The sequence below is a fragment of the Geotrypetes seraphini genome, chromosome 2 (genome assembly GCF_902459505.1).
Source record: "Geotrypetes seraphini chromosome 2, aGeoSer1.1, whole genome shotgun sequence".
In the NCBI taxonomy this organism is placed as follows: Eukaryota; Metazoa; Chordata; class Amphibia; order Gymnophiona; family Dermophiidae; genus Geotrypetes; species Geotrypetes seraphini.
Window position 1 is genome coordinate 516198873 of NC_047085.1, and position 18749 is coordinate 516217621.

The 18749-nt window shown below is 44.7% G+C and overlaps 1 protein-coding gene across 2 annotated transcripts in view; it reads right to left on the reverse strand.

The window, feature by feature from the left end:
• Positions 1 to 9964, reverse strand: part of LOC117354638 (oocyte zinc finger protein XlCOF6-like) — a 30873-nt gene extending 20909 nt beyond the window's left edge. The window contains exons 1-3 of one of the 2 annotated variants that reach the window (XM_033932466.1): positions 9738 to 9964; positions 9522 to 9648; positions 285 to 398 (exon numbers count right to left, since the gene is read on the reverse strand). In XM_033932466.1, coding sequence (XP_033788357.1) covers positions 285 to 398; positions 9522 to 9648; positions 9738 to 9761 — 265 coding nt within the window. In that variant the 5' untranslated portion in view covers positions 9762 to 9964. Of the gene's footprint in view, positions 1 to 284; positions 405 to 9521; positions 9649 to 9737 lie in introns of both variants that reach the window. The other variant, XM_033932465.1, reaches the window with a different exon arrangement.
• Between the last annotated feature and the right edge of the window lie 8785 nt (positions 9965 to 18749).

Below are 18749 nucleotides of genomic sequence, written 5' to 3' on the forward strand. Positions count from 1 at the left end.
GACGCTGGTTTTGTCAGTTGGTTGGTAAAAGGAAAATAGCATCGCTTCTAGAATACACAATTTGTAACCTATAATGTTGGGTATTGTTGGATGGCTTTGAAGTGTTTAATACAATATGTGATTTATGGTTTGAATAAATAAAGATATTTTCACACAAAATTGATCTTTGGCCCTCATTTAAGGACCTGAATATCTCCTGAATGCTGAGATAAAGATGAGCCAGGTTTGGACATTTAAGTTATAATGCCACAATTTACCCCAGTCCCTCTTATTACTGCACTCACCTGAGCAGCTGCTTGTCCCAGATTCTCTTTCCTCTGTTCCTGCCTCATCCTTGACGTACGGCTCTTCCCCTCGTTCAATATGGGATATAATGTCAGGTGTGACGGTAGGAGAGCCTGTTCCTGGGGGAAATAAAATTTTGCATTAAGTTCCCCCAAAGTATTTATTGTTAGATTCCCTCAAATTCAAGACTCCCTGTTCTATTGGAGTAGAGCGAGATAAGAGCCGGAGATATATGGGAACGTTTCACTGGTTTGGTAATGACACATGCAGTAGCATTTTAGGCAACTTGCAAGGATCTCAGATGCCACTTCAATATTCCTACTATAAGGCTGTTAGTCAAAGCAGAGAAAATTAAGGGCCTGAACTACTGAGTGGAATCTACCCTGGAGATCTGATATTTCATGGAGAGGCTGGAGTCAAGAATCACTCCAAGATGTGCAATTTATCAACTATTGCAATAAGGAAATTGCCGATTCTAAGGGATCTTGATATATCAGGAGAACGATGATCAGATATAGGATGCAGGTTTTGGTGACATTGAGCTTCATGAAATAGTCATTTAGCCAGTGTTCTATAAACTGTAGGTGCAATTGTAACTCGATAATTGTCTCAATGTTATGTTTGATCTTAGCCAGGAATTGGATGTCAATGGCATAGAGACAGTAGACAATAACGAGGCCCTTAAGGAGGCTACAAAGTGGCAGGAGAAAGATATTGAATAGAAAAGACAAGAAGATGAACCGTGAGAATAACATAACACTGGTAATAAGATCTGTTAGAAAGGAAGGATTGAAACCATTTCTGTATTGTGCTCGATAGGCCAATGGAAAGAAGTCTATTTAGCAGCACTTGGTGGTAGATAGTATCAAAAGGCAGCAGAAATGTCTTGGCTGATCAAGAGAAAACATGTGCCTTGACTAAAACCTAGTTGAATAAAGTCCAGGAATGGCAGTAGAAGGGTCTCAGTGTCATGACCAAAACAGAAACCAAATTGATAGGGGTAAAGGATAGTTATTATGCAAAAAGTCAATTAACTGATCAAAAACTACTTTCTCAAGATATTTAGCTAGGAATGGCAGAGAGGACATAGGTCTATAATTATCAATAGAACTGGGATCCAGGGAGGGCTTCTTAAAGGATCGAGGATGTTCCCATCTTGTTGATTATATCAGCAAATAAAGGGGCAACCCACTCTAACAAAATTTCAGCCCAAGAGCTTGCAGATTTCTTCCTCAACAAAGTCAAATTGGTCTAATCAGAAGTTGCAAAGTCAGCCACTCCAAACACTCCCCAACATAACCCTACAGAATACACTGAACCCATAAAAGCAAACCAAATCTGGACTTCATTCACTAACCTTTCCATCCCTGATACCACTAAACTAATCTCAAAACTAGCCTTGCAAACTAGCCCCCTAGACAACTGTCCTCCATATCTTCTTTCAGCAGCTCCGCATCAAATCATTAACTGGCTCACCAACCTACTAAATAGTTCCCTGAACCAAGGGCACCTACCCAAAGAAATGGGTAACATGGCCTTAACCCCTATACCGAAAACAGCCCAAGCAGATCTCTCCATATCATTTTACTACATGCCGATTGCTGGCATTCCAATCCTCACTAAATTCCTTGAGTCCCTGATCAGCAAGCAGTTAGCCATTTATATAGAGCAACACTCCTGCCTTCATACATCACAATACGGCTTCCAGAAAAAAAAAAACCATAGCACCGAGCTCATCATTACTCTAATCACAAAAATCAAACAGCTGCTAAGTTCGGGTCATCAGACAATATTACTCCAATTTGATATCTCCACGGCCTTCGACTCAGTAGACCACCAACTATTCCTAACCAAACTTGCAGAAATCGGAATAACAGGGATTGTAATGAAATGGTTCGCCGACTTCCTACAAAACCGAGAATACATGGTCAAAAAGCAAGAAAAATAGGCCAACCCTTGGAAGACTTTCTGTGGCATCCCACAAGGTTCCCCATTATCCCCAATCCTATTCAATTTATTTATGAACTCGCTGGGACACATCAAAATGGAAGACGAAACCATACTGTTCTATGCCGACGACATCCTTCTCCTCATTCCAATAATCTATAACCAACCAAATATCGCTAATAAAATCTCAAACAATATAGATAAAATCCAAACCTGGGCAAATATCAACAAATTGAAACTAAATGCCACCAAAACCATTGGTTTCCGCACTGCACAACAGAATGGCATGTCCAATCTCACTCTTCCATCGGGCATCACTCTCACAATGGAAAAATCCACCAAGGTACTCGGCTGCATCTTAGACGACACTCTCTCAATGGAACCACAAATTTCTAACCTTTGGAAAAAGACCATCTTACACACACTATGCGTCAACTGCGACTCACGAGACCATACTTCCACCCACATCACATCAGATGATGGTCTTACCTCAACTGGACTATTGCAACTCCATCACCTAGGCAACACCACCACTCTTATCCACAAACTGCAACTCATCCAGAACAAAGCCGTCGGACTAATCTACAAATTAAAGAAATATGATTTGATCACAACCTTCATCAGGCAACTGCACTAGTTTCCAATACCATCCTGAATAATCTTCAAAACTTCATGCATTCTACACCAGATTTTGTATGGAAATTCAGCAGCTCCCCTCATCCAACTATTCGCTACTGCTTGGTCAACATCAAGAAGAATCCTTAACAGAATTCAACTAAACATGCCATCCACAAAATACCTCCACTACAAGCAAATCTTCTACTCAATACTAACTTATCTGGGTGTAAAAACCTGGAATGGCCTCCCAGAAGCAATCAGGAAGGAGACAAACTACTGCATACAGGAAAAACCTGAAGCCCACCTCTTTGACAACTAAATGTTTCAGTTTCTGTATATCATCCCTTCCTCCTAGGCCCCTCCACTTGCTCTCTGAGTCCCCTTCCCTCTTCCTCTTTAATCTGTCGCCTTGAGCTTGTATAGGTTTGTGCAACTCACAAATGGTAGATTAGATATCAAGGGCACTTCGGAAATTGTTGCCTCATGAGAAAATATAGACAATGCATCACGCATACCTATTCAGGCTCAAGGCAACTTACAAAGGGAAAGAAGGAGGGGGAAGGGAACAATTTTTTATATGGGTGTGAAACCACCGGAATATCTTCTGCCTAAAATTCTTTAGCAAATATCAGTGCCAAACCCCTCTCCCCATTTTTAGGAACCCTCTAGACACCAACAGTTAGAGGAGAAGCCTGGAGGGGCTGAGCTAACTAGGAATTGTCCTTCCCCATATTTTAACCAGGTTTCCATCAGGGCTAAAATCTGAATGCCTAAATCCATAAGTAGCTCCTAGACTTGTTCAGTTTTAGTTTTCAGGCACAGCAATTTAACAATGCTGGCCTTACAGGCCCTTCACTCATTCTTGAATCCATTAATAACATTATTGGACATCATAGTAACATAGTAGATGATGGCAGATAAAGACCCGAATGGTCCATCCAGTCTGCCCAACCTGATTCAATTTAAATTTTTTCTTCTTAGCTATTTCTTGGGTTCCAACTGCCGAAATCTCTGTTAAGACTTACTCCAGCCCATCTACACCCTCCCAGCCATTGAAGCCCTCCCCAGCCCATCCTCCACCAAACGGCCATATACAGACACAAACCGTGCAAGTCTGCCCAGTATTGGCTTTAGTTCAATGTTTAATCTTATTTTCTGATTCTAGACCCTTTGTGTTCATCCCACGCTTCTTTGAACTCAGTCACAGTTTTACTCTCCACCACCTCTCTCGGGAGCGCATTCCAGGCATCCACCACCCTCTCCGTAAAGTAGAATTTCCTAACATTGCTCTTGAATCTACCACCCCTCAACCTCAAATTATGTCCTCTGGTTTTACCATTTTCCTTTCTCTGGAAAAGATTTTGTTCTACGTTAATACCCTTCAAGTATTTGAACGTCTGAATCATATCTCCCCTGTCTCTCCTTTCCTCTAGGGTATACATATTCAGGGCTTCCAGTCTCTCTTCCTATCATTTTCGTCGCCCTCCTCTGAACCACCTCAAGTCTTCTTACGTCCTTCGCCAGATACGGTCTCCAAAATTGAACACAATACTCCAAGTGGGGCCTTACCAATGACATGTACAGGGGTATCAACACCTTCTTCCTTCTACTGACTACGCCTCTCTTTATACAGCCCAGCATCCTTTTGGCAGCAGCCACTGCCTTGTCACACTGTTTTTTCACCTTTAGATCTTCAGACACTATCACATCTTTAAATTACTTAAGGCATTTTGTTGATTCTGAATCAACTGTACCAGATGCTAACCCCAGAATACCAGAATCACGGAGCATGTCAGGGTCATTGGGCAGAAATACAAATTAAGAACATAAGCAATACCTCTGCTGGGTCAGACCTGAGGTCCATCATGCCCAGCAGTCCGCTCACGCTGCGGCCCAACAGATCCAGGACCTGTGCAGTAATCCTCTATTTATACCCCTCTATCCCCTTTTCCAGCAGGAAATTGTCCAATCCTTTCTTAAACCCCAGTACCGTACTCTGCCTTATAACGTCCTCTGGAAGCGCATTCCAGGTGTCCACCACCCGTTGGGTAAAGAAGAACTTCCTGGCATTTGTATTGAATCTGTCCCCTTTCAACTTTTCTGAATGCCCTCTTCTTCTTTTATTTTTTGAAAGTTTGAAGAATCTGTCCCTCTCTATGCCCCTCATGATCTTATAAGTCTCTATCATATCCCCTCTAAGTCTCCTCTTCTCCAGGGAAAAGAGACCCAGTTTCTCCAATCTCTCAGCGTATGAAAGGTTTTCCATCCCTTTTATCAGTCGTGTCGCTCTTCTCTGAACCTTCTCGAGTAACGCCATATCCTTCTTAAGGTACGATGACGGGAACTCCCTACAGCCATTTCCTCATGGCAATCTGCACGGGGCAGGAGCGTAGGAAGATCGCTCCTGCCCCGAAAGCCCTCTAGACCACCAGGTAAAGCCGGGAAGGCGGCAGGGAGGTAAAAAAAAATGTTTTTTAAATTTTCCCCCTCCCCAGAAAAAAATTGCGATTATGTGAAATCACGAGTGCAGAAACTGCAAATGGGGAGGGGGAAGTGTATCAAATCAAATCAAATGAAGCCACAACCACGTTCTTAAGTTTGAGTCGTACTTAAGTCGGGAGTCTGTAACTCGGGGACTGCCTGTATTATAATATCATTGCCAAGTCCTGAGCTCTTGGGGAAGATGGGACAGAAAATAAATTAATAAATAAGGGTCACGGGTCCTTGGATGGGAATTTTCCTGCAGAACATTTTGCCCATATATGGAAATCAGTCATATATCTAATCATCTGTTTGTAAATCACTCTGAATCCAGCAAGAGATAAATGTATTTATTTGTTCAATTTTCTGTTCTCCCAGATCAGCTCAGAACATAGAAACATAGAAATAGACGGCAGATAAGGGCCACAGCCCATCAAGTCTGCCCACTCCAATGGCCCTCCCTATCTATCTTTGCGGGTAGATCCCACATGTCTGTCCCATCTGGCCTTAAAATCCGGCACACTGCTGGCCTCAATAACCTGAAGTGGAAGACTATTCCAACGATCAACCACCCTTTCAGTGAAGAAGAACTTCCTAGTGTCACTGTGCAGTTTCCCGCCCCTGATTTTCCACGAATGCCCCCTTGTTGCCGCGGGACCCTTGAAGAAGATGTCTTCCTCCACCTCGATGCGGCCCGTGAGATATTTGAATGTCTCGATCATATCTCCCCTCTCTCGACGTTCCTCGAGTGAGTAGAGCTGCAATTTCCCTAACCGCTCCTCGTACGGGAGCTCCTTTAGTCCTGAGACCATCCTGGTGGCCATTCCTGGACCGATTCCAGTCTCAGCACATCCTTGCAGTAATGCAGCCTCCAGAATTGCACACAGTACTCCAGGTGTGGTCTCACCATGGATCTATACAGTGGCATAATGACTTCAGGTTTACGGCTGACGAAACTCCTGCGTATGCAACCTATGAGTTGCCTTGCTTTGGATGAAGCTTGCTCTACTTGGTTTGCAGACTTCATGTCTTCCCTGACAATCACCCCTAAGTCTCTTTCTGCTTCAGTTCTTGTCAGGATCTCGCCATTTAGGGTGTAAATCTTGCATGGATTTTGGCTTTCCAGGTGCATGACTTTGCATTTTTTGGCATTGAAACTGAGTTGCCAGGACCTAGACCAGTGCTCCAGCAGAAGTAAGTCATGCACCATATCGTCTGCCATTGCTTTTTTGTCTGTTGTACTTTTGCTCACTACATTGCTCAGTTTGGCATCATCGGCAAATAATGTTATTCTACCTCGGAGCCCTTCTGTCAAGTCTCTTATCTAGATGTTGAACAAGATCGGGCCCAGGACGGAGCCTTGTGGCACTCCACTTATCACCTGACATTTTGGAAGGGGTGCCATTCACCATCACCCTCTGAAGTCTACCTCCAAGCCAGTTCCCAACCCATTTGGTTAATGTGTCGCCCAAACCTAAAGAACTCATCTTGTTCAGCAACCTGCGGTGTGGCACGCTATCAAATGCTTTGCTGAAATCCAGGTAGACGATGTCCAGAGACTCACCAACATCCAGCTTCCTCGTCACCCAGTCAAAGAAGCTGATCAGGTTGGATTGGCAGGATCTCCCCTTAGTAAATCCATGTTGGCGGGGATCCTGTAGATTCTCCTCGTCCATGATTCTATCCAATTGGCATTTGATTAGGGTTTCCATTAGTTTGCTCACTATTGAAGTGAGACTCATTGGTCTGTAGTTTGCCATCTCCATCCTGGAGCCTTTCTTGTGTAGTGGAATGACGTTAGCCGTCTTCCAGTCCATCGGGACGTTACCTGTACTAAGGGAGAGATTGAAGAGCGCGGATAGCGGTTCCGCCAAGACATCACCCAACTCCCTGAGTACCCTAGGGTGTAGGTTGTCAGGCCCCATTGCCTTGTTGACCTTGATTTTTGACAGCTCGAAGTAGACGCTGCTGGGTGTAAATTTGAAATTACTAAACGGGTCTACTGATTTAATCCTTGTCTGTGGCTGAGGGCCGATTCCCGGCGCCTCGCGGGTGAAGACTGAACAGAAGTATTCATTAAACAGTTGGGCTTTTTCCGAGTCCGTCTCTACATAGTCATCATCTGGTTTTCTGAGTCGTACTATCCCACCCGATTTCTTTTTTCTATCACTGATATACCTGAATAAGGATTTATCACCCTTCTGGATGTTCTTTGCTAGAGACTCCTCCATGCGGAATTTGGCCTCCCTAACTGCCGCTTTGACGGCTCTTGACTTGGTCAGATAATCTACTCTGGAGTCCTGTGTCCCTGATTGTTTGTAAGAGATGAATGCTTTTTTCTTCTCTTTGATGAGGTCCGAGATCTCCATAGAGAACCACTGTGGCTTGTTGTTCCTACTCCGTGTGCTTACTGATTTAACATAGCGGTTTGTTGCTTCCTGTATGGTGGTTTTCAAAGTTGACCACATTTCTTCCACGCTGTCGGTGTCTGCTTGGGTTAGTAGCGCTTGGTGAACGAAGTCTCCCATGTCTTGGAAGTTTGTGTCCTTGAACTTGAGAACCTTGGTCAGTGAGGTAGGTTTCGTGAAACCTTTCCTGAGATTGAACCATATCATATTGTGGTCACTAGAGGCCAAAGTTTCACCCACCGAGACCTCTGTGATACTTTTTCCATTGGTAAGTACCAGGTCCAAAATTGCCTGATCCCTTGTTGGCTCAAATACCAGTTGCCTGAGTCCTGCTCCATTCAAATAATTTAATAGCTTCCTGCTGCTGCCGGAAGCAGAGGAAAGCGTAACCCAATCCACATCGGGCATGTTGAAGTCACCTACCAATACTGTGTCCCCCCGCAAAGTGATATTCTCTATATCTCCGATTAATTCCATATCTAGGTCTTCTTGATGTCTTGGGGGTCTGTATACTACGCCAAGATACAGGCATTTGTCCTTCCCTCTGGCCAAATTTACCCAAAGGGATTCCCCATTGTACTGTACATCTGTGATTCTGGTGACCTTAATGTCATCTTTAGTATATAATGCTACCCCACCTCCCATTTTGCCCTGCCTGTCCCGACGAAGCAAGTTGTAACCTGGTATGACCATGTCCCACCCGTGGGAGTCTGTGAGCCAGGTCTCAGATATCGCCACCACATCCAGGTCGGCATTCCTCATTTCTGTTTCCAAGTCTAGGAACTTGTTTCCCAGATTGTGGGCGTTGACGTACATAGCCCTCCATGTTGTGTGTTTGTTGTATCTCAGTGGGGACAATCCCTCTTTATCAACTAGGACACCATTAGTATTTTTTGCGTGTCTCTTACACTCCCTAGACCCAGAGTTACAGCGTGTACCTATCCCGGACTCCCCATGACCACAGTGTGCTCCTATCCCAGACTTGGTAATGTGTGTACCCTGTGGGGGTATTCCCGTTTGGACTACTTGAGCTCCTTTAGTGCATTTTGCAACGTGTTACTCTTGCTGGTCCCAGAATTACAGTGTGTACTCCCTCTAGACCCAGAATTGCTATGTGTACTCCCCTTAGACCCAGAATTGTAATGTGTCCCAGAAATGTAGTGTTTACTTAGTTCAGTCTCAAAAGAGTATTGGTAGCCCGTACCCTCCCCCAACTTACCTAGTTTAAAGCCCTGTGTAGTAGGCGGGCTAGACGGTGTCCATTTACATTAATTTATTCAGGTACTCAAGCATAATTCCCTGTCTGCCCCGGTGGGCTCACAGTCTCTCTGGGGCAATGGGGGAGCAAGTGATCTGCCCACAGTCACAAGGAGCAGAGTGGACACCATTAGCATAACATAGTATAAAGTCCCACCCCAGGGCACTCCCTTCCATCTAAGCTGTATTTTGATTATCCTTGAATAAAAATAAAGTTCAATTTGAAATTATCTTCATTATTTACATAGTTTAAGCACCACCATGAGAAGACATTTTCCTTTTAATAGGTGTAATAAGAATTTCAACAAAATTAATAAAGAGAGTATTTTTTACTTGTAATTGAAGATGCCAATTTATAGCTGGAGACTGTCCATTACTGTCTATTTTATCAATGATGTATCAACCGAGTACGACGGTGTTTCTACATAACATTATTTTTGAGCATTTATATATTTGGGTTTTATGAGATTTTCCTCATTTGCTTTGTCTGGACACTGCTAAAAATCATGTCAAAGTATCCCTTACCCAATGAGATCAGGGTCTGATAATTCTCCTTCATCACCTCCCTGTAAAGCTCCTTCTGCTCTTCATCTAAATAAGCCCACTCCTCTTGAGAGAAAGAGACGGAGATATCCTCAAAGCTCAGCCGCATCTGAAACACAAACAATGGCGAGAATCTAGAAGTCCGAGGCAATGGGGTCAAGAGCACCTGGGCCAAAGGGCAACAAGATGGTCTCTTACCTGCCCAGAAGCTCCTGCAGGCATTTTCCTTTCTGGCCGCGGGGAAGGAGGGAGGGAGAGAAGGGCAGAAACGGAGACTTGGAGCTGGCGATCTCCGCAAACGAAAGGAACAAAGAAGAAAGAGCAAAACACGAGGTCTCGGGTTAGGCACAGGCTGATGACGTCCCAGACGGGAGGCGGAGCTTCACACAGTACCGAGAGACGCAATCTTTTAGTGTTGATTGGCGAGAATGGTCCCTCGGGCGGGGAGAGTTACGCAAAGGGAACGCCCTCTAGCCCTGATTGGCGGAGGGCGGGCAGGCAAGAAGGCATCTCGGCTCCTATTACTTCGAGGAGGGGGAGGAGCCATAAACAAATGTAGCTGGGCGGGAGAATGGCTGCAGGAAGTGGGTAGGAGTCTCCCCCAGCACTGCTTCTGGGGACCTGGGCAAGTCACTTTTTCCTCTGTTCCTCCAAGCAGATTAGGCAGATTGTGAATGAGCCACTGGGACAGAGAGGGACAAATGCTCTTAGACAATCTCCATGATAGCTCAGGTGTCCAAGTTTTGCCTCCTTTATTATTCAGTGCAGCCAATTTTGCGTTAGAAGGAAGGCTTCTGGGTCAACTGTGGCCAGTGTAGGAACTCTGCCCAAGGCCTTTTGAATACTGCAAATTCAGCTGCACTTAATAATGAAGGTGCTACTTGATCTTCTGGACCCAGATCAAGAGGGTAGACTCTCACAGGAGGGGGACGTAGGAGAGCAGGGCCAGGGAGCCCAGTGTACTTGGGTGCTAGGGGCCACTGAAGAATTAATCTTGCCCTGGCCACACCCCAAACACAGGACAGTCACCTTTAAACAAGCAGGTTCAGTTTAGAGAAGTCTTAGATTAGAAGCAGAGAATGACTCAGTGACAAAATTCATCACTGCTCCAGTCCCCGCAGGAAACCATCCCTTGTTATTCTTTAATGTCTGTCTCAACCTCAGTCCTTCTACACCAGCATTCTTCAAAGCAAGGCTTGAGGGTCAGTGGCTGCCCATTCATAATTCTTATGTGAGTCAGGTATAGGATAATGAACCCATTGTGACATCGCTAGAAACATAAAAAATAGAAACAAGATGGCTCCGGGCAGACAGCAGATCTCCCTCGACTGCATATCCGGTCTGCATATTGGTCCCTCGGTGCCCCTCAACATGGAGTCCCCGTAGAGTAATAGCCATCGGGGACTCCATGTTGAGGGGCACCGAGGGACCAATATGCAGACGGGATATGCAGTCGAGGGAGATTTGTGACGTTTGACACTTGATGTGCGAGACACAACACTTTCATTATACATAATACACAATTCTTTCCCACTGCGTTCAATCACTCCATATGTACTCTGTCCAGGCCTCTTGGAATGGTCTTCCACTATCTGTTTTTGCTTTTTTTGCTGTACTCATTTTCTTTGTTCAAGACTTCAAGTCTACAAAAAGATAAAATTTGTATAATAAAAAAAATCTAATGAAGTGCTGTTTACAAATCCGTCCCCATAAAAAAATATGTGATTGGGGAATTTTACTAATTGTAGACATCCGTTTTGGTCAAAAAATATACTGTCCGGGTGAAAACCGGACTTGTGCAACCTGAGTGTATGGGAAAAGGACTTTTATTTTTCATTATTGGAGCCTTTGTTATTTTATTATGATGTTTACAAAAGCACTGTGAAGGGCCACATATACACTTTACTGTTTTTTGCTATATTGAGTTTTCCATAAGGTACAGCGCAGAGGATTAGTGTGTTGGTTGTTCACAGAGAGCCCAGCCCTCCTCTCAGCTTACTGAACTTCTCTATGCAATCATCATAAGCAACTTTTTTATTTCCTCAAATTTAGCATGTCCCCCATGGAAGATACAGAGGTTTTTACAGAGGAGCACATTATTAGACACATTAACTTCCCCCCATATCCTCACCTCTCTAGCATGGGAGCACTAGGAACTGTTCCTGATTACAGATGTCACATGTGAAGTCACACTACAGCCTCACTGAGTTCCTGTGACAGACTCAGTGTGAAGCTTCTCTTCCTCCCCCCACTTCCCCCTCACACACTGCCTGGCTCATAGGATACTAAGGGGAAGACAGGCAGGCTAAACATCCACTCACAGGACTGCAGCCAGCACAGAAGGATGGGCCGCGGCCCACCGGGACAATGCCCGGTCCTCCCAATGGCCAGTCCGGCCCTGTTGCCAGGTGAGCTGCAAAGCAGACACCGGCACACTCGCTTCCCGCTGCGCCGCATATCTTAATTACAGACTAGAGAGTTGCGCGGGGACAGAAATCCCACCCGTCCCCGCCAAAGTTTCACCCGTCCCCGTGAGGAATCCCTCCGTCCCCGCGAGGAATGTCCTCCGTCCCCGCGAGGAATCCCCTCCATCCCTATAAACTTCAGAAATAGTTATTTCATTTAATTATGCTACTGAATTAAAGGCTCTGGTAGAAACCCATTTACAAATAAGCAAAAAGACTTTATTAATTTGGAAATATTAATTGGGAAGAATACACACTTTGTAAATGGGTTTCTACCAGAGCCTCTTTTGTTTATAAATCTTTATCAACACAACTAATATACTACTTTATCCTGAAGCAAAAAAAAAAAAAAGAAATAGAATTTTTTTCCTACCTTTGTTGCCTGGTTTCTGCTTTCCTCATGTTCTCATTCAGTTCCTTCCATCCACTGTCTCTCTTCCTTCTGCGTCTTCCATTTGCTCTGTTACTGTGCCTCTCCCTTTCTCCCCCCTTCCAAATTGGTCTGGCACCCATCTTCTTCCCTCCGCTCCCCCCCATAGTCTGGCATCTCTGTCTTCTTCCCTGCCAGCGTCTTCTCCCCACTCTCTCTTCCCCATTTCCTTTCAGCGTCCTTCTCCACCCACCCCCCCCGTCTTCCCCATGGCCTTTCAGCGTCCTTCTCTACCCCACGCCCCATCTTCCCCATGTCCTTTCAGCGTCCTTCTCCACCCCTTTGTCTTCCCCATGTGCTTTCAGCGTCCTTCTCCCCCCATGTCTTGTCAGCGTCCTTCTCCCCCTTCTGTCTTCCACAAATGCTTTCAGTGTCCTTCCCCCCCACCCCGTCTTCCCCATGGCCTTTCAGCGTCCTTCTCCACCCCTTTTGTCTTCCCCAGTGCTTTCAGCGTCCTTCTCCCCCCTCCTTCTCTCCCACCCCGGGTGCAGCACAGCCGGCCAGGTCCCCTTACTTTTGTGGCGCTTCCGCAACCGACAGACCAACAACAGCCCCGGTCTGACAAATCTCCCTGCCCTTAACCGCGAATCTAAATTTCCTTCTTACAGCTGCTGTAAGAAGGTAATTTAGATTCGCGGTTAAAGGCAGGGAGGTTTGTCGGACCAGGGCTGTTGTCGGTCGGTCGGGTTAGCGCCACAAACGTAAGGGACCTGGCCGGCTGTGCTGCACACGGGGCGGGGCGGGGCGGACCGCCCCCCTCCCTTGGAAGCCACTCGAGCCGCGAGGCTACTCCTCCTTACCTACCCTGCCTGCAGTACAGAGCCGAACGGAAGTCTTCCCAACGTCAGCGCTGACGTCGGGAAGACTTCCGTTCGGCTCTGTGCTGCAAGCAGAGCAGGTAGGGAGAAAAGCCGCGCGACTTAGTACATCCATCCCCGCAGGAACCCCGCGACCCTCGCAGGCATCCCCACGGGATCCCCGCGACCCGTGCAGCTCTCTATTGCGGACTTTCCCGCGTGCCAGCTGCAAGGCATTCGCGTGCCACAGCTGGCACGCGTGCCATAGGTTCGCCATCGCTGGCCTAGGGAATAAATTTCTAGAACTGGAAACAGAAATAGTTAATGCAGACCTAGACGTGGTAGCAATATCCGAAACATGGTTCACAGACTCTCATGGGTGGGATATAACTATACCAGGATACAACCTGCTTCACCAAGATAGAGAGGGTAAGTTAGGAGGAGGGGTAGCACTTTACATCAAAGAGAACATCAAGACAACCAGGATCACGGATGACAAGTACACTGGGGAATCCATCTGGGTAAACCTGGCCAGAGGCGGAGAAAAATGCCTGTACCTTGGTGTGGTATACAGACCTCCAAGACAATCAGAGTACAAGGACGCAGAATTAATTGAAGACATTGAGAATATCACCTTACGGGGGGACATTGTTCTGCTAGGGGACTTCAACATGCCTGAAGTAGACTGGAACACACTCTCAGTGACAATTTGTGGTAGCAGGAGGATATTAACGTCCATGAAGGGAGTACGGCTCAAACAAATGGTACTAGAGCCCACTAGGGCCCAGGCCATCCTGGACCTGGTACTTACGAACGGGGAAAGCGTCTCGGAGGTCTCGGTGGGAGAAACGCTAGCCACCAGTGACCATAACATGGTATGGTTCAACCTTAGGAAAGGCTTCCCTAGATCACAAACAAAAACAAGGGTACTCAATTTCCGGGGCACTGACTTCGCACGCATGGGAGATTTCGTCCATCAGACGCTGCAGGTTCAAGAAGTAACTGATAATGTGGAAGCTATGTGGTCAACCTTGAAATCGACCCTTCATGAGGCAACTATCCGCTACATAAAATCGGTAAATAAACAACAAAGAAAAAAGAAACTCCAATGGTTCACTGATGAGGTCTCGTACCTTGTCAAGGAGAAGAGGGGAGCCATTTGCTTAGCATTCTGAGGACGCCGGAGGTCTGTTTCGCTGCCCCGAACTGCCAGCTGTAGCAGCAGCGCCCGCAGCCACATCGATCAGGCAATTCGGAAGACGGACCCCTGACGTCACTGGGTCCGTCCTCCTTGCCTTTCTTTTTTGTATTTAAACTTGCCTGCTGCCGCGGAGGGACTGGGAGCCATTTGCTTAGCATTCTGAGAACACCGGAGGTCTGTTTCGCTGGTCCGAACTGCCAGCTGTAGCAGCAGCGCCCGCAGCCACATCGATCAGGCAATTCGGAAGACGGCCCCTGACGTCACTGGGTCCGTCCTCCTTGCCTTTCTTTTTTGTATTTAAACTTGCCTGCTGCTGCGGTTGCGGCCGCAGGGCGTGGCCGCAGGGGCGTGCCCTAAGGGGCAGGTCACGCCCTTTGGGAGCCCCTTGGAGCAACGTAGAGCTGTGGAGCAGGATATCAGGTTGTATAATGTTAATTGACTATGGGCAAAAGGAAAGTTAAACCAAAAAGTTCAACACATGTTATTGTAGGTCCCATGGACAGACATTTGACTTTTTCCTTAGAGACTCTAGCACAAAACTTACCTGATTTGAACTCCCCCGTATCCGGAGCATCGTTGAGTCCTCTTGAAAGGACACACCCCCTTCATCCAATATCTGGTGTTATTGTGGGAATATAACTCCCAGTATTTCCACTGGTCCTGTGGTATCACCCACTCAAATAAGTAAATTGGTTTTTACTGAAATACCTAAACCACTTGAGTTTACAAGTGTAGTGGTTGAACAATCACAAGCAGTGGAAAAACAAGATATTACTCTTAAAGATTTATGGTTAGGTATTTCTAGAGTTGAAGGGTTTCTCAGAGAATCAATGAAACAAACATCTGATTACTCACAGTCTGTGGTTCAAAAATTTGAGAATGTGGATGCCAATTTAAATTGTCTGGAAACAAGATTAGGTGCGGTTGAAACTCAAAGTTAACACATTGAAATCTGTTTCACTATCTGCGATCAAAGACTCTACGTCGTTGCATTTAAAAATGGAAATGTTAGAAAATATGCATCGGGGAAAGAATCTCCGCTTGGTTAATTTCCCAGTGACTCACTTGTTATCACCAGAAATATTGTTAAGAAAATATTTCAAAGAAATACTGGGAGTACCCAATGCGGATACCTTTCCAATAAATAATTATCATATTCCCCAGAAGAAAAAGAAAACTGTACAGGATGTGGACCATCTGGTAACAGATGAAGTTAATTTGACAGAGTTTCTGGAAGACTCTCAGGATGTTATCCAGACTCGGTCCACAATGATACTAACACGTATGAGTGAGACAGATAAAATGTTGTTAATGAAACTTTATTTCAAAAATAGACTGACCAAGTTCTGTGGGGATTTGGTTAGTATTTTTCCTGATGTCTCAAGAGCCACGCAGTTTAGGAGAAAAGAATTTTTGAAATTGAGAACTAGAGTATTGGCACTTGAGGCATCTTTTTACTTAAAATTTCCTTGTAAATGTCTGGTTAAGTTACAAGACACTGAATTTGTTTTCTGGGACCCCATTCAGTTGCAACAATTCCTATCAGCTCGTGAACAGAAGTGAGATCTTTTCTTTGTATTTTTTTTTACCTTATCTTCTTTCATTCTTTGATGAGAAATTTAGGTTGGAAGTCAGAGTCCTACATTTAGTAGGGAATGATTTGGGTTCATTGGAATTCAACCCATTTCTTTGTTTTCCTTTAAAATTAAGTTTGTTAAATAAGCAATATGTTTCCCCATTTAGAGGGCTTGTAAAGGATTGTTTTTGTATTGCTTGGTGTGTTGGAAATTTGTATTGAAATTCCTTTTTTTCTTTGATATCATTTGATATTGTAAACGTATTAAATTTCATAAATTAAAAAAAAAGGAGAAGAAAAGAGCATTTCTTTCATACAAATGTACGGGGGAAAAAGAAGCTAACATTGAATACAGGACAAGGTCTGCAGCGGTCAAAACAGCAGTCAGGGAGGCCAAACTTCGAATGGAAGAAACTCTAGCAAAGAACATTAAGAAAGGGGACAAATCCTTCTTCAGGTACATTAGCGACAGGAAAAAGAACACAAACGGGATAATACGCCTTAGAACGCCAGACGGGAATTATGCGTTCATGAAATATAAAAAAACCCAAGAAGAGGAGAGCAGAAAGGACTACAGGGTGAAACTGAAAGAAGCCAAGAGAGAGATACGTTTAGCAAAGGCACAGGCGGAAGAACAAATGGCTAAAAATGTAAAAAAGGGAGATAAAAATTTTTTCAGATATATTAGTGAAAGGAGGAAGATAAAAAATGGAATTGCTAGGCTAAAACATGCTGGGAACAAATATGTGGAGAGTGATGAGGAGAAAGCAAATGTGCTAAACAAATACTTCTGTTCTGTGTTCAAGAAGAAAATCCTGGAGAAGGACCGAGATTGTCTGGCAAAGTTACACGAGAAAATGAAGTAGATTCTGCGCCGTTAACGGAGGAGGGTGTTTATGTGCAACTTGAAAAACTGAAGGTGAACAAAGCGATGGGACCAGATGGGATCCATCCCAGGATACTAAGGGAGCTCAGAGAGGTTCTGGGGAGTCCTATTAAAGACTTGTTCAACAAATCTCTAGAGACGGGAGTGATTCCTGGGGATTGGAGGAGAACGGATGTGGTCCCTATTCATAAAAGTGGTCACAGGGATGAAGCAGGAAACTACAGGCCGGTGAGCCTCACTTCAGTTGTTGGAAAAATAATGGAAGTGTTGCTGAAAGAAAGGATAGTGTACTTTCTTGAATCTAATGGGTTACAGGATCCGAGGCAACATGGCTTTACAAAAGGTAAATCGTGCCAAACGAACCTGATTGAATTTTTTGATTGGGTGACCAGAGAGCTGGATCGAGGACATATGCTAGATGTAATTTACTTGGATTTCAGCAAAGCCTTTGATACAGTTCCTCATGGGAGGCTGTTGAACAAACTTGAAGGGCTGAAGTTAGGACCCAAAGTGGTGAACTGTGTCAGAAACTGGCTGTCGGACAGATGCCAGAGGGTGGTGGTTAATGGAAGTCGCTCGAAGGAAGGAAAGGTGAGTAGTGGAGTCCCTCAGGGTTCGGTGCTGGGGCCAATCCTGTGCAATATGTTTGAGTGACATTGCTGAAGGGTTAGAAGGAAAAGTGTGCCTTTTTGCAGATGATACCAAGATTTGTAATAGAGTAAACACCGAAGAGGGAGTGGAAAATATGAAAAAGGATCTGCAAAAGTTAGAGGAATGGTCTAATGCCTGGCAACTAAAATTCCTCCTAGTTTCCCTAATTTCAAAGTTTCAACAACTACATTCTCGTAAGAAATTCACTGTTCTTTTACAATTCGATCTCTCTGCAGCTTTCAAGTTTCAAGTTTATTAATTAATTTGATGAATCGCTTATCTATAATTTACTAAGTGAATTACAATGAGCTATAACAAACAAACAAATAGAATTGAATAAAAAAGGGTATAAAAACAGACTCGTAGACAAACATAACAGAAATACGAGAGGATAAAGGGGAAAAGTTACATCGACATACGTCCTAAAGTGTTTCTCAAACTTCCTTTGCTCTCCTTCTACACTGTCAACACAAATGGCACCATGTCCGTACCTTGGACACCATCGTGCGGTGTCCATCAGGGATCACCCCTATCCCCTATTCTTTAACATCTACATGTCCTCCCTGAAGCTCCTCCAACTTTCCCCCCTTGAAACAATCTACACATACGCTGATGACATCCTTGTCCTTCTTGAAACAGACCAGAACCTCACCAACCTCCACAAGAACATTAATTATAAAGTAAAGAGTAAGTATATAATAGGTTACTGTGATGAATAATAGTACAATCGGGATACAGTAGTGAGTTGTACAATGTTGAAGGTTTTGCTGTGGTGGTGGTGGTGTTCATGAGAGTATTTTCTAGTGCTATAGTGAGGTTAAAATGATGGGAAGTGTTTTTTGAAGAGATGAGTTTTGATTTCTTTTCGGAATACTTAAATGTCTGTTGTTTTGATCAGTAGATTGGAGATGGTAGTGTCAATCTTCGCTGCCTGTGTCGCCAAAAGGCTGTCGTATGGTTTCTTGCATCGGGTACCATTGAGAGGGGGGTAGTTGAATAGGCTCTGAGTTCTCCTTATTCTGGGTGAGAGGTTACGGTATAGTCGGTTGTTTAGGTAGCTGGGTGCTGTTCCATGGGTTACTTTATATAGTAGACAGTAGAATTTGAACTGGGATCTTGCTTTTATCGGTAGCCAGTGAGTCTAGGTATGCATTGGTGATGTGGTCATATTTGCCGAGGGAGTAGATGAGTCTGAGGGCCGTGT